The 16,328-nt window shown below is 49.4% G+C and overlaps 1 protein-coding gene across 2 annotated transcripts; it reads right to left on the bottom strand.

The window, feature by feature from the left end:
* Positions 1-1,365: 1,365 nt before the first annotated feature.
* On the bottom strand, positions 1,366-12,806 carry LOC122398241 (transcription factor hamlet-like). 2 transcript variants are annotated; one of them, XM_043397945.1, is made up of 2 exons: positions 12,547-12,806; positions 1,366-3,324 (listed from the first exon to the last, which is right to left on the bottom strand). In XM_043397945.1, the coding sequence occupies exon 2, from the start codon at positions 3,270-3,272 to the stop codon at positions 1,836-1,838; it is 1,437 nt and encodes a 478-aa protein (XP_043253880.1). In that variant the 5' UTR covers positions 3,273-3,324; positions 12,547-12,806; the 3' UTR covers positions 1,366-1,835. The 2 variants fall into 2 exon arrangements, with proteins under 2 accessions (XP_043253880.1, XP_043253881.1); XM_043397946.1 differs by lacking the exon at positions 12,547-12,806 and adding an exon at positions 11,241-11,300.
* Positions 12,807-16,328: the final 3,522 nt, after the last annotated feature.

Below are 16,328 nucleotides of genomic sequence, written 5' to 3'. Positions count from 1 at the left end.
CGCTCCTTCGAAAACGAAGCGATCCAATCTTTGTTCGATCGCGTTTACCAAGGTTACGAGGATCTTCTGACCGCGTGGTTCGATGCAAACACTGCCTCTCCACACCTGTGCTACTTGCGGTGAATGTTGTTACAAAGTAGAAAGTGTCGATAAATTGCTCTCATCGTTAACAGGAATTCGTATTTTCATTTTCTTTGTTTTTTCCAACTCGAATCGGGAATTTTTGTCAACCCTTGACTTTCAAGTTTGCTCTAATTGGTTATCGTTATCTCGAGTTGGTCGACTGTTGGCGATTTCGACGATCGATCTATGCGCGTATTGGCTCGATCCGGCGTAATTAATCGAAGCGAGTTACTTACTACCAAGGTCGAATCACCTCGCGTTCGTTCGCGTTTGCGTTGGTGTTGGTTGGTAGGTCGGTCTGTCGGTCGGTCGGTCGGTGGGTCGGTCGATCGGTCGGTGGTTAGAAAGTGCTCGGTATGATTCGTAGCCACAGAGTCAAAAGCGGAAGACGATTAGATCGTTTCGCCACAGGTACAGATTTCAGCGACTGTCCGCAGGAAACGAGGTGGATCGTATCGTCAGCGTGTGGGATTGCTGATGGCGCTTCTACCAGTCTCTCCTCTCGTTTCTTCCTTCTTTTTTTGCTAATCATCGCCGACAGGAAACGCGTCGCTTTTCCGCCTCGCGTAAATCACCTACGCGTGTACAAACTGGGTTTGCCGCGTTTTCGATGCCGTTTAATTTCGGTACGAGACTCTTAGATCGTGACTCGATATCGAAACTATCGCGAAAATCATTCGCCCGGTCGTTGGTTACGATAAATACCACGAATTAATGGCGTGATCGAGCAGTCGAACGGTCGAAATTCACTTTCTAGCTCGTAAAATCGAGAATTGTCATCATTTTCTTGCTGGAAGAACGTTCGGCTCGCGTTTAATCTCTCTTTCTTTTCTTGTACTTTGTCGCGAGAACCAAACGAAAATAAAATCTTACGGAAACGTATTACGATTCGAAACCTTGACGATCGATGATAATCCCGACAGCCTGTCTTTCAAAAATGTTGTACGCGAGCAAAATGTCTCTACTCTGTTGCGAACATTCCGTAAATCAGTCTCCAAAATACGGGAAAGAATCGATTCGATCGTACCTTGGGAAACCGGAAGAAATTTCAGCGTTAAATCGACAGCGACGTAACGTTTTTACCCGTTTTCTTCGTAGATTAATTTACAACGATAGAAACGCGCGTGCGCGTATCCTGAAGTAATAAAATTGTTTGTACTAAGAACGAATTTTATCGTCTCTACTTAATCTAGGTGTAACGTTTCGTGGTATCCGATCTGTTAGAGAGCATTTTACGCGGGTTCTCGTTTAAGGCACCTGTTGGTCTTTCAACGACGCATAGGATTTTTTTTCTCCATCGATATTCGCAGCGAATATACGTATGTAGATCTCGTGCGAAATAATTGAATAAATTGATCGCGACGAAGCTTGATTTTAAAGTTATGAAATTGTATAGGATAATTGTACGAAGAACGCGATAGTCCCGTATACAGGGTATACATAGGTTGGTTCGTCGACACCGTAATTTACACGTGCACCGGCATCCGTAATCGCGCGAGTCTAATCTTACCGCCACATTTCGAGCGGATCAGTCTAACCGAACGGGGTGCGACGCGTTGTTTGGCCCTTCTCGCCGGAGTAAATCCATACATATCGAATCCGTGAACGTTTCGATCGCTATAAAATCGTAGCGACTCGCAGGGACATTTCGACCTCTAAACTAACCGCGCGTCCGGCGAGTTTCGCTCGGACGCACGATCGTGTTGTTTGCTTCAGGTGTTATTCCCAGGCGACAGGGGTGGCGAATTGATCTCTCTTTGTTCCTCCTGGACGCTCTCGGGTCTGCTGGCGGTGCTGCTCGACCTAGAGCTAAGATTATCTCGATCGCTGAAGTACGAAGAGTCACCCCTCTTCTCTTCGAGCTGAAGTTGTTGTTTGTCGGTCCTGAAGTCGTCCGGCCCGTGACCCAACAGCCCGGAGAAATAAGGTATTCCCTGTCTCTGCGAGGTGATTTTACCCATGAAACTGCGAATCTCCTCGAAATAAGACTCGTCCGCTCTCGGTAGCTGACCGTGGTACCTCGATCTGACCTCGTCCAGTATCGTCGGTCCGTCCGCGTCGTGTTTCTTCAGGTGTCTGTCCAAGTTGGTTTGTTGCCCGAAACACCGTTCGCACAACGGACACTTGAACGGTTTCTCCTTGTTGTGGATATTCCGCACATGGCGCTGAAGATTGCTGGATATGCTGAAGCTCCTCTCGCAGTATTTACACTTGTACGGTTGTTCGCCGGTGTGCGTTCTCAGGTGTCGCGTCAGGTTCGCCGATCTAGGAAACACTTTGCCACAAAACTTGCACGAGTATCTGTCTTTTGGTTTCAGACCAGCTTGAACGCCGATCGAGTATGGTGGAAGACTGGAAGAGGTTTGCTGCTGCTGCTGACTCGGATGACTTTGTTGTTGTTGTTGCTGCTGTTGCTGCTGACTCGGATGACTCTGCTGTTGCTGTTGCTGTTGACACGGATGGCTCTGTTGCTGCTGCTGCTGCTGCTGCTGTTGCTGCTGTTGGCCGCTCGCGGGACTCGGTATTCTCGCGGCGGCCTGCGAAGAGGAGGAAGACGAGGTGGTCGAAGTTGTCGAGGAAAATCTATTGGGAGGCAACGGCACCATGGTGGGCAAAGCTCTGACTTGAATTTTAGGCAAGTCTGGAACCGGTGAGCCATGATGGTGCGACCGATACATGGCTTCGAGGACCAACGGATGGACCGCGTGGTGTTGAGGAAACAGTACCGTGTGGTAAGGAAGACTACCGCCGAGGCTGTTCCGATTAAGGACCTCTATCTCGTTCTGATTTTCGTCTCTGAGCCTCTCCTTCTTTCGATCGACGCGGAGATCGAGCGGCTCGCAGTCGAGATCGTCCTGATGGTGGTGCGGTTGGGGCGGCCTGGCCGCGGGACTCATGTGGGGTTGTTGCTGATGTTGCTGTTGATTCGTAGGACTCGATAGCCCACGGCCGTGTCCGTGGCTCAAGTCGTAGGGCAACTCCTCGACGTCCGGTACGCGAACGCTCAGCGGGTATATGCTGGCTTGCTTCGGGCTGATGTGCCCCGGCATTTTCCTCGGACTCGAGTCCTTCTCCCGCATGGCTGGAGGATACTTGGGGTCGTGCAGCAACGTCGGGGGCAGGGTGACGCTACCGAGATATCCGCTCATCACACCGCCTCTGTCACCCGCGTTCTTGCGCCTGCTCGTCGCTCGAGGTAATCTGCAATCGAAATACCATACGTTTTTTTTATTTTCAACGTCGAACTGACTATCTTTTAATCAACAGCTTAAAATTCTGCACCTTACACATTACCGATATTCGTCCGAATCGTTTCATGAAATTGTTCGCACGATTAATGATCATTTTCTTACCATAATTGGAAATATCATTTTAAGAGAAATTGTTCTCCATCGCGAAGGATCTATCTTAAACGTGTACACGCTAATGTCACTCGTTCTTTCGCGATCATGAATAATTAGAAGAAATTACGTTGACGGAGGCGTGCGTGTGCGGTGACGTTAATGCTCGTTTCATCTGGCGGGTGAGCATTGTTTGCTCGGGCGTTAAAGTCTCCGTCGACGCGCGACCACCACGCGCCGTACCGTACCGTGCCGTGCCGTGTGCTGTGCCGTGTGCCGTGCCGTGCGCTACCATTTAGATTCCCATCTTTCGAGAGCAAATTTTATAACATTCCTATATAGGAAGCTCCGATCGATCGAGGAAATCGACCGATCCGTTCTCAGCCGGTGGTGTCGTTTCGCGCAAATTGATCCAGTTACCGAGGAAGTTAATTCGCAGCTGGTTGTCCGGTTCCAATGAAAGAGAAAACCGCTCGCAACGTTGACAGAGATGCAGGGAAGGGAGCATAGCGGGATGGGGTGGGGTGGGGTGGGGTGGGGGACAGGGGATAGGGGGAAAAAAGAGGAACGACGGAGAAGCAAGAACCCCGTTCCAGCGTAAAAGGAGCAAAAGCAAGAAGCTCGCGACCGGCAATAGTGAAAAGCGTTAATTGCGAGTGCGGGGAATGCGAAGACGACTGGGTGGTGTTCGGCTGGAATCGAAAGTATACAGACCGTTTCAAACACACTGATCCATTCTATCGCGATACTTTACACGACTCGTTTCGTTTTGCAAATCGTCGACGGTGTAAATTTTTCGCCCGGGGAAAAGTTTGTCGTTTGTTGCTCGGTTATTTACGTTTTTCGTTACGTTGCTCCATTTACCCAGAGGACGATAGCTAACTGTCCCGTAGATGCGATGAATGAAATTCGATTTACGTATCGTGCTTTCCCTTGTTTCCATTTGATTTTTCAAAGAGAAACAGCGTGCGACGTAACAGCGTCCAGTTGAAATAACGCGATCCCAGGCGAGCCCGTCGTTTGGTCTAACGAGGTTGCCGGCAAACCTGGCCGTCCCTTTGGAGATTTCCGGTAACTTAATCGCGAGTTGCGCGCTTCTCGGAATTTCGTTTCCCTCGAGCGAGCCCGAGACGGCGCTTTATCTCCCGAAAGGTGGAGTTTCACCGAGCGACTTCGTGAGTAATGTCCTCGGGAAACGGTAGCTGGTTCCGTGGAACGACGGTTGCAATAAGAAGGAGAGGCGGAGCACGATCCTTAAGGACTGACATCTGTTACGTGAATCAAGTCGGACTGACGTCGTTCGAGATCGGACAAGATCCACGCTACCAGCCACGATCCAGTTTTCGGTTTCTAGAAAGTTGGGATGAGTCGGGCGTGGTTTGTCTCCCTTTCCTTCTTTTTCTCTTTCCCTTTCACCCTCTGCCTCTGCCTCTCGCTCTGTCGTCCTTGTCAGTATGGTTTCTCTCCCGACATTCACCTACGTGTACCATAAGTGCGCCTCCAGGGCCGCATGATCACCGATCGAGAGTACATCTTTAACATAAATCCTTACGCGATTCGAAATTTATTTATCTTTTACTTGGATCTGGATCTGGATTGGTCTATCGCATCCTATTTTATGGACAAGTACGAATTGTTCGCAATTAATATTTCCGACTCTTTTTTTAGCACGTATTATGTATTCCTATTTGCATGAACTTTCGTATAAGATTCAATACTCGTTACCGACTTGACTTGTGTATTTCGAACACAGTGCGCCGAGCCGCGTATCATTTCGACTTGTCGTTGGTATAAATAAAATGCATGTAAATGAAGCATTCGAACGATGAATTTCCAAGAGGAATCGATAAATTAAAAGCAAAGTAGAGAATAAAGAATGTCCGACAAAGTGGGAGGAAGGGGGAGGCGAAAAGGGTCGGTGAAAGGTGGTAAAGCGATATAAGATCGCAGGTTTCAGTTTCTGCGCGTAATCGTTTTCAATGTTACTTTCATTCGGTCTGACAGACGACACTGTCCGTTATTCATCCAACTTTGTATTTCGTGATCTTAGCACCGGCCAGTTTGACAGAATTAATTTGTCGACAGCATTTTGCCAAACCGCGTACGCGTAAGAGGCGCGCATGCATTTCCGTTACTCCGACGATTATTATTTATGATTTAGCTCCTGACTGCGGCTGGGATGATCGCGCCCACGCTCTCCTTGATAGTTGGTAACCTTGTCGATGCAACGCCGATGGACGCGACGTGTTTCGACGAAAAAGAAGAAAACCGAGACGAAGATGGAAGGATAGCGTTCTACTGCAAATTCCCTTGCAGTAGAAACAGACCACCGTTCTTAGTTGGACACGCGTGAAACTAAAATTGTACGATTTGCGGTACGATATTAAATGCATAGTTGCGGTCGTACATTTTGCACGCGTACGTTGGTACAATTTTCATACGAGCAAGACGAATCGTGTAGCAAAAAATATTGTATTATAAGCGACGAGAGAGGAAGCGATTCCTATTTCTTTTGTTCATTCGTTTATTTAGAAACGCACACGCGTATCCTGCTATGCTAACCTTATTGGTTGGCACAACAATCTCTCCATTCGGTTCGCGATGAGTGGATTCAGAAGGTTCTCGACTAGTTTCCGGTAGTTTTACAAACGCTCTGACCCTAATAAGCGTTGCCTATTAGGACCGAGGGAAGACAATGCTGTCAGGGATGACTGCGATCCTGCTTCCAAGGAAGCGACGTATCATCCGTGTCTCCTCTGTCCGCTCGAGACATCCTTTCGATAATAACGTTGCGCGAAAGAACGGCAAACGATTTTAAATACACGTACAGGACTAGTAGGCGTATTTCGATCTTCCATCTACGAAACATCGATAGATGGAAGATCAAAGACGGAGATATTCGGAAGCACAATTCGATAGAAATTTTCAAGCTAAATCGATTCAATTTCACTCTCTTCGTATCCAGATCAATTTGACCCGCGCGGTTAAGGAGCAGGTTAACTGCGATTCGTTCGAGCGAAACGAAGTTGCGCCGCAAACTATGTACATATGTATGTATGTATGTATGTATGTATGTATGTATGTAGTTGGCAGGTGGTTTCGAGTAGGCGCGCTGAGAAACTGCATCCTGACTATTTCTATAAATTCGAAAGCGTTTGCGCGATTTCCGCTAGCTCGAATTCGCGCTAGGAAATCGAGAGTCACGATTCCAGTGGATTCGTCGATACGAAGAATTTTCCAACCCAACAATTTATAGAATTTCAGACGACCTGCGTCGAACATTCGGCGGTTTTCACCACGGTCTCTCTACGATTTAGATAAACGACGACTCGTTCCGAGCGTTTCCTTATGAAACCTAAATTATCGGTGCGCCACTGGAATTTCGCGTTATACTCTCACCGCAAAGCAGCCTTGAATTCCGTGATACTCGTTGACTCGCGGCCGATACAAAGTATAAAAAATTGTTCGCAAAAGATACAACCTATGAGTGTACAGAAAGATATTTTTTTTTTTTTTATATATTATGCAAAAATGTTGCATCGTATACTATTCCTATCTTGATAATATTTTGTTGTGGTTATCGTCGATATGCATTACGAGTATAATATCGGTGTGATATAAAAATAATCGCGGTTGTAATTATGACTTGATCTTGTTGGAGTATTTCGACGTCGGACGCATAGCGGACGCATAGCGTTCGTCGCGAGAAATTCGATCGTAACAAAGTAGCCTAAACGCTTTCCCGTTGTAATTGTTCCAGTTTGAGCGAAACGCTAACAGTCTGAAATTCGTCAAATAATTCCATCGCGCCGGAAGAAGATTATGCCATTTATAGACGTTAGATCGAGGCCTCGACAGTGCTCGGCTGAGAATTTTTCTCACGGATCGCGCAACGCGTTTAAACCGTGTCTGGTAACAACGGTAACGGCCATTTGTCTGGAAATTATACGATAACGGGCGAAGGGAAGAACAACGCGAAGAAGCACGCAAGGAAGGAACGAGAAAAGAAAGTATCTGCTAGCGCGAGAAGCCCGAGTCAGTCGCTGAAAGGACTTGTGCTTGCTGTTCATAATTATCGCGATTACCGCGCTACAATTTAACGAACCAACCGCGCTCGGAGCATCGTGACCTAATCGGAAAAATATTTTACCGTGCAAGGCATGTTTTCAATAACGCTACAGACGTATTCGTCGAACAGAAACGGAAAGATTAGAGTGTCCTTTACCAAAGAATATACATAGATATACATACGTACTTACAGTCGCCGTTGCCAACGGCGCGGCGCGGCGCGGCGCGGCGCGGCGCGGCGTCTGTTTCGAATGAAAATAGATAGATCCTTTAATTTCTAAACGTCAATGGTGGCATCGAAAAATGTCCGTCGTTGGACAGTGTTCGTTATCGTAGACGCTTTAACGGTATTGTTTCTGGTCGTCGACGCGATTTTGAAATCGGTGCAAGTTTTGAATCGCGTCGTTTCTCTCCCTCTCTCTCTCTGTTCCTAGCTGGCTGTGCATGCCCGTCCGTCGGTCTGTTTCTCTGATGTATTGTCATCGGAGTTCGCCACGCGACGCACGCGTTGGAACGCTGCATCCGATGCGGTGGTTTTTTGCGATTCGTTTGAAAGTGCCGCTACTACGCGCCGCGACGTGCACTAGTTTTTTTGCCAACTAATAAGCTGGCGAGCGAGCGGGGAGAAAAGTTATCGGTCTTGTTCGTTTCGATTTCAAAACGAGCCGCGAATGAAGCGGTTTTGCTTTCAGCTGTTACGAGAATTTAGCGAGTCGCTCGGACATTCGAGCAAATGACAACACTGCTTACGCGGATGCTCGCGCGTCCAGGCTCGAATGTCACCTGTCACGATTAGAAGTTCGTAACGAGGAGAGCGAGGAAGGAAACGAGACTTCTGGATTCTTAATCGACCCACGGAGTTTCTAGATAAACCAAGTCGCGGCGGTTGATTCGAATCGATTATATAAGTGGACGATTTCGAGCGATTTCAAGCGTCCGCTCGTGACCGAGATACGAAAATTACGTACGGGAGCGTACCTTCTCCGGCTCTAATAGGCGATTGTGATTTAAAAGGAGTGAAATCCGTGGCAGATGAGAAAACGAGCGACGCGACAGTATAGAAAATAGACGACAAGGGGAACGCCCGTGAGCGATGGCATGTTGGGAGATCGATGACCCACTGTAATTCAATTCAACGTATTAGAAAGCGTCTTTTAATTAATGCGTCGGCCCGATATTAGCCGTCGCCGCGCGAACCGGGTTACCGGCCTCTCGATGGATCCAGTTTAATAAAGTTCTCTTCGTTGTCGTCGTCAATCGTAATCGATCGTGAATCGTATACATATATCGAAACACGGTCTCTCTATCTCGAAGGGTGTAGGGTAAATCGATCGCTTACAGATCGAAAGAGCGTGCTCTACGCTCTTAGTTTATTATACACGCGAGTGGACACAAGGGAAATTGCTCTCCTCGTTGATACCACACACCGGAGGAGAATAAGTAAATCCTATTATTTTTCTATATAGCTTATCTCAGGCGCAGATAATTCTTTCCTTTTCTTAGCTTTGCGTTCCAAGAAGTTTGCAAAGATCACTGATCGAACCGTCGCGTCTCGTCGATCCATTTCACCAAAGACTCGGTATTAGACTTCCAAACTTTCAGCGTCGTGCAGAACTCGTCGAATCGCTCGTCTTTGCTACGTATAAATAAAAGCGGGAAAAAGAAACGGGCCAGGGATGACGACGGGCGACGGCGATGGCGATGGCGATGGCGATGGCGATGGCGATGGCGATGGCGATGGCGATGGCTTGTCGCGTTGGTTCGATCGAGAAAGGAGGACGAACGCGAAGCGGGAAGGGATGGTTGACTAACAAACGACGATTTTGACCCGTGTTGCGTGAATATTTCATGAGAAAACGGTTCAAGATCCAATGCTGCGATGGAAATCGAGGGATGAGGAAGAAGAAACGGAGAGAATCAGGCCAGCGCAACGACTGGGCAACAACCGACCCGAACCAAACATTCATGAAAATCTATTCCTGATTTCGGGGCTGATCGTTGTATATATGTATGTATTTCCAGACGTTATTGGTTGGAGGCTGCTTGAATACTACCGGGGATCACCGAGTTTCCACGAAACGACGCGAACGTTGCACCCTTTTATCGGTCTTGTTAGTAGCTTTCGTTCGCATCGCGACACTGTTATGCGCGTTTTCTTGCTGGACGATAATCGTTGTTGACTTTGCTCGCGGAAGCTGCACGTCCCGTACAAACTATAATCGAGAGCAGTCGCGTTCCTTGTATCGTTTCCGCGAGAAAACAACGCATCGAAGCTATTCTTAAATACCACGTTCGGTTTAAATACAGGTTCTCTTTCTTACGTACGGCTGTAAATGAAAATTATTTTGCCGCGCAAAAACGTAATCTTGAAGGAAAAATAAGAAATATCGGTCGGAAGCTCCGTACGTCCAACTCGTCCAAAGGGCGCGTAATCGCCGTAATCGCAGTGGTGGTAATTTTTCTACGTGAAAAGTGTGGGCGCGCGTCGGTTGTCTACGATAGGTGGGGTTCCGGCGACGGCAATGAGCTTAACAATGGCATTGCGATACTGCTCGAATTTAATTTCAAACCAGCGAGACCCATTGTACGCGCGTACTCGCGGACGTATAAATAGACATACTCGGTACGCGCGTGCCCACGCAGCAACTTTATGCCACCGAAGATCCGCTGCACCGTCCCTCCTCGGCGTACAGTCGAATTTGCATTTACAACCTCGAGCCTCTTCTAGAAAAACAACGCATAAATTCTCGTTAAACACGATATTCGAACCGCTCCGACTTTCGTCGTCGAGCAAACAATTTCATCCGGAGTAAGGTAAAAGACCCGATGCTTGGACAGGTCAAAGTATCGGACAATTTCCGACTAGATTAAACGTTCGTAGCGCTTTAGATTGGAAGCTAAGGTGGTAAAGGTGGTTTCGCGACAAGTTACAACCTGGTGGATAATAACGTAACACGATGACAAGGGATTTTAAAGACGGCATTCGGGCACGATGTTGTCGTCCAGGAACCATTTTACTACCGTTTGCGGCAAGGCATAGCCGAGGACATTGTTCGAATCTCTGGGAATCTCTCATGATTGTCGTGTTTCTCGTAACAGTGCCCGTATTCAAATAATGTCGGCACACGTTTACGCATCGCGCGGTCGTTGAGCAACCGGGGACAAAATGGGGAACCGATGTTGTCGTGTAACTTTGCGATAGATCGTGCGGCATTAAACTAGCCGCAAGAATATATATGGTTTAGTTAAATAATCGCGATTAAAATGCACGCATCTGTCGAATAATTTAACGATTGCTCGTCAACGCCAAGGAGCTTTCACGCTCGGCGATAAACCGACCGGTTTCTTTCGGGCCGCCCTCGATCTCCAGCGTATCGGTGGTCGGTGCGTTAATTGTACCAACTACCGGTGTAAATAACCGATCAGATTTGCCCAAGGAAAGAAATCGAGCAGTCGCCGGTGAATTATTACGCAGATAGGGGAGACGGCCGCGAGGAATCGTTAATGGCGAAATCGATCGCCGCCGCGGCGTGGCGAGGCGGCCACGGGTCGAGAAGAAAGAAAATAATGGGAGCGCGCGAAGAGGAGAGCGAGAGAACGTCGATCCTATTGGTTCCGCGCGAATGTAACGGTGTAGTCGATCTATTTCGATCGGCGTGGCCCCTACAAGAAAAATCGAGGCGCCTCGGCCAGCCTCGGTTGGCTTACCTGTTATCAATTAACTGTTAACGTTGCTGCGCCCTCGGAACCCGTAAGTGCTGCGTGCACTATCGAACGACGCGCTGCATCGCGCTGCATCGCGGTGCACCGCGCCGGGCCGGGCCGGGCCGGGCCTGTTTCTCTATGAATAATGTATCTCGGTTCAGGGAATTCGTGGCATTTAATCATTGGATAGTTAAGAGCGGACGGACGACCGACTTTGGCAAGATTTATACGGTACCCACCAATATCCCTGCGAGGCCATGAGAATCTTCCGCGCAACGCAACGTTTCCTCGCGAACCACGTGCTTCCCACCGATACGTCGCGCCATTCGTACAATGTCGCGTTCTGTACTCGCTCTCTTTAAATCTAAAAGAGTTTAGTCGTATTTACGAATAAACAAAGAAACATTTTAAGCGGAATCATGCGATTTATCCAGAAACAACTTGTTGCTAGCATAGCCAGTGGCCTGGTCCAAGTTCGGTTGATACGAACGTTTGCGAAATTCTCATCCAGGAGAGAATAAAAATTCGATCGAGACAAATAACGAGAGATACTTTAGCGCGTTCGGAATGGCCGATCACCTTGCACGAGGTTATCTCGCGTTACTGCGGTCCCGCGAATGGGCGCAGTCCCTCGGCAGTCTGGAGGCGCGTAAATTTATGAACAAGGAAACGCCGGGAATCGCGCAGGGAACATAGCTTTCGCAGTGTCTCGTTGCCCCAGCGGCGGAACGAACCGTTCGGTGATATAAGGACGAGCGTGGGCGTCGCTTACTTTTCAAGCAGAAGGAATCGCGAAGCGCGACTTGGAAACTGGTTCCAAGCGAATTAGATGCCCGGAGGTGGTATTTCGAGTGAAACGTGCTCGTCGGTCGTGCGTTACGGAAAACGATCTACGGATCTATTCGTTATCTTTATTTTTATCCTCAACGACGTTCCTCGAACCGATGCGATGGAACGACGTATAACGGAAATCGATGCTCTCATCCAGTTTAAACAATGATTTTCCTAGTATGGAAAAGACGATGGAATTTGTTTTTTTCTGGATCGTTGGAGAGATCGGAAAGATGGAGGAGTAGGAATCGAAATTTGTTCGACGGCTAGACAAAAGACATTCGTGGAAACGTCTTGATCGATATAATTAGACTGTCGCGATTGTTTGGTCGTGGTGGTTGGTGGTGTGTGCAACGCCGGTGCAGCTTGGCGCGCTTCGAACGCGATCGGGGAGGGCGGCCTCATAAATATTCAACGGCACCGGTCGCGACAGTAACGCTTGGACTCTTGCCACGGAAGGAAAAACAAATCGATTTACCTTATGTGTCATTCCACGACCTTGAAGCCGGGGGTAGCTGACTGCACTTGTCACGAACGGTTCTCACTTTTCCATCCGATATCTCGATCGTGTCTTGTTCAACTTGTTTTTCTTTCTTTCCCCTCGTTTGCCGATTTGTCGAGTCGCGCGTAATATTTGCAAGTTCACCAGGATTGTAGGAGAAACAGAGAGGGAAACAGGAACACTCTGGTTTCAACAATAGCACACTATCCTCACATTCGAGCACTCTTCCTCTTGGTTCATCGATCCCCTGGACAGTGTTTTACGAGTATCCAGATCGAAACGTCCGATCGAACATCCTGATGATGTTTCGTGGGTCCGGCCGGTTCGGGGACTCTGATCGAGAGCGGTATAGGAACCTCGTGGCGACCGCGGCCGCGACCACGTGTTCGAGCGACAGATCGCAACGCGCGATCGCGAGGCGGGAAACGTTGTGGCCGCGCGCAGGCGCGCGGTCGAGCGCGCGTACCTTCCGGATTATTAGTCCGGATAGAGCAGACCGACGCGACGTAACGGTATCCTTGAACTGGTTAATTCCGATTCGTGACTAGACCGTCGTCCCTGCGACGATAGAAACGGATAAAGAATGTCGAGCGATTCGGGTATATCACGCGCGACCGAGCTATCCTGTCCACTGGCTCGATGATACGGGAGGTGTTGTCCGGGTAGGGGGGCGCGATCGCGATCCGTGGATCCCGCGGTGCGTCCGATCGATCGCGTGTCGTGTCAACAGGACAGCGGAGTCTTGACTGTTGGTTGTTCGGGTCTGCGCGGAGAAACGGAAGGAGTCGAGCACGTTGCTCAGCACCGTCCGGCGATCGTTTGGTTGCTCCTTGTCCAGGTCCTCTCTCGAGGCGTGTGATATCCCCCCCGTTGGGCTGCCTCGTGGACGAAGCGGAATATCAGAGAGCGTTCTCGAGGAGATTCGTGAGACGCGACTCGCGGCGAGCCACGGAGGGGGGAAATGTTGGCGAGGCACGGCGGCGTGGCGGCGGTGGCGGCGTGGCGGCGTGGCGGCGTGGCGGTGTGGCGCGACGACGGGAAGCTGTGTACGGTGGTGAGTAAGCCGAGCGTATCGGTGAGTAAAGCTGCGTCGCGCGATCCAACAGTGGGGGAGAGAACTGAGCGATCGAGAGATACACACGGTGTTCGAGAGAGCGAGAAAAAGGGAAAAGTAGACCACCGCAAGGGTACAGGGAAACGGAGGGGGAGGGGGAGGGGGAGGGGGAGGGGGAGGGAGTGACAGAGGGCGAGGGCGGCTCTCTGTGTATGCGCGCTCGAGGGGTTGGGACGGACAGAGGGAAATGTAGGGAAAAAGATAGACGAGGAGACCGAGAGGAGACCGCGAGAAGAAGGCGCGCACACAGAGAAGAGTATCGTGGACTGGGCGGGGAGACTGAACCCGTAGGTTGGCGGGTAGGTTAGTAAGTAGGTAGGTAGGTAGGTAGGTAGGTAGGTTGGTAGGTAGGTAGGTAGGTAGGTAGGTAGGTAGGTAGGTAGGTAGGTAGGTGAACCACGAGGAATACACACGGTGTAAGTTCGTGGCTGGATGGTAGGATGGTGTGCGCGCCAGGATAGCGAGGAGCTCCCCTGCGTGTTAACCGTGAGAGATGTCGGGAAGGTAAGTGCTCTCCTCTCTATCAGCTTCGGAGTAGCACCATGCCGGCACGCGACCTGCCCTCTCCCACCTTGTCTTTCGCCATCAGCTTCCACCGTCGCTTCTTCCTTCTGCCGTACCACCGGCGGTGCCCTTCTCTCTCTCTCTCTCTCTCCTTCTAACTCGTTTCCTCTCGTTTCCTCCGACAAGTTCCTCCTCGATCTTCTCCTTCCCTCTTTTCGATCGCGCGCAAACGGTGAAACGAAAGAGCGCGACCAACTAGATAGAGGGAGACGCGTGTGTTGGTGGTACCACACCTACTAGCTGAACACCGACACACCGGAATCCTCCCACCAGCCGGTGCACGCCGTGCCGAGAGGAGGAAGAAATCGAGAGGAACACCGAATGACGCTCGCCGTCTCCCTTCTGTCGTTAATCGTCGTCTAACCTCTCGGTCGGCTAATTTACCTTCGAAACTGTGATCGCTACGGACCAATTCTTTCTTTAAATTAGTAGCTACGTCCGCGCGCTCGCGGATGTCGATTTCTTCCTTTCTCGCTTTCCATAGTAGAAACGAAAAAATATGCACGCGTGTCTGTTCCCTCTACTCGAATTTTTCCACCGAAATCTACGCGTCGCTCTACACACCGGTTTTCGACAGTTTCTTTCAAGTACCTGCTGTTCCCCTTTATCGTTTCCAGTTCCTCGTCGGATCACTCTCGTTTCGTTCATTTACAAAATTGTAACGATTCTTCGTTCTCGCCGAAAGTTTTTTTCTTTTTCGTTACGAGATGTAATTATTGTGGTGTTGGTAGCTAACAATGTAAAAAATCTTTAATAAAAATATATTCCCATTTTTTTTGTTGATAAATCGAAGCCTAAAAGAAGCATCGATCGAACGCTCGAAAGCACGATTGAAACGCGAAACGCGCGTCTAATTAACCAAGCTGAAAGGTGGATCGATCGATCATCGTCTTTACGTGCGAGTTACTACTCATCCTTGAGCGTGCCATGTTTGGTGGAAACTTTATCCAAGTTGTAGCTTTCTGGGTCAATCTCTGGTTAGCTTCTTAGCTTTAGGTTGCTCGAGACGCCCGAGAAACTAGGCACGACGAGTAAATCGAGGAGGTAGCATAGGTATATACGCCTCGAGACCTTAGATCATCGGATCCTCGTGGATCTGCTTGCTCCGCCTTGTTGCGCAACGATCGCCGCTGTCGGTGATCTCGGGCAGAGCAGTCCTGACACAGTTACCTGGTCAGAGCGTTACGGCCGGATTAAAGAAACGAAAAAATAACACCGAGAAACGTGAGCCACTCTGAAAGACCCTTACTCCGTGCTTCACGGTTTCCCGACTTTTTTCCGACCTTTTGTTCGCCGAACGAAAATACACTCGCTCTGTCGCTTCGCCGATCGAACGAATCATCGTCTTCCGAGCCATTCTCACGATAGACATCGGTCGCAGTCACCCCTAGAAACAATATTATCGAGCAAGTTGTTACATCGATGCGGTCGAATTTCCTATCGAACGTATTTTGTAAGCAACAGCGCAACGGAGATGCGATCGCGATGGATTCTTTCGTTTCGCATTCCGTTCTGTACGATGACACTTCCCGCGGGGTTTGACGCGACACGGGACGTAAGCGTGCAAACACCGAGAACCCGTCATTAGACGCCTACGCGCGCGAATATCATCGAGGAGGGCACCAAGCGTTTGCGCGGATACCGCGACGCATCGCTGTCGCGACGAAAAGCCCACGAGCCCGGATAAATATATTAACGGAGGAAGCGTCCGGTACGCGAGCACGTCGCTGGATAAAAGTTCCTCGCGCATTAACGCATTAACAAACTCAACAGAAACGGATGAGTTTCATCCGACAGCAAACAGTCCGAGATATAGTATTATAAAAGGTTTTAAGGCAAGATTGAAAATCTCGGTGTGGCAATCGCCGTATCGTAACACCTTCTCGGGTTCGATCACCGAATGCACGGCTGTCCCGATCCTCTTTAGCGTCGATCGTTGAATCCCGCCCGCAGTGTTATTGCGCTTCTCGCGGCACCTTACTAGAACGCTCGCTCTAAATCTTCCTTTAACGGCCATCGTTAGTTAATCGTTTCGATGCGGATCGTCCAGTTTTGGGGCCCGGGGCCGGCCACGACTTGG

The sequence above is a fragment of the Colletes gigas genome, unplaced genomic scaffold (assembly GCF_013123115.1).
Source record: "Colletes gigas isolate AHSC1104 unplaced genomic scaffold, ASM1312311v1 Colletes_gigas_Sc00011, whole genome shotgun sequence".
Taxonomy (NCBI): domain Eukaryota; kingdom Metazoa; phylum Arthropoda; class Insecta; order Hymenoptera; family Colletidae; genus Colletes; species Colletes gigas.
Note: the sequence above shows the minus strand (reverse complement) of the source record. Positions and strands in the feature narration are given on the sequence as shown.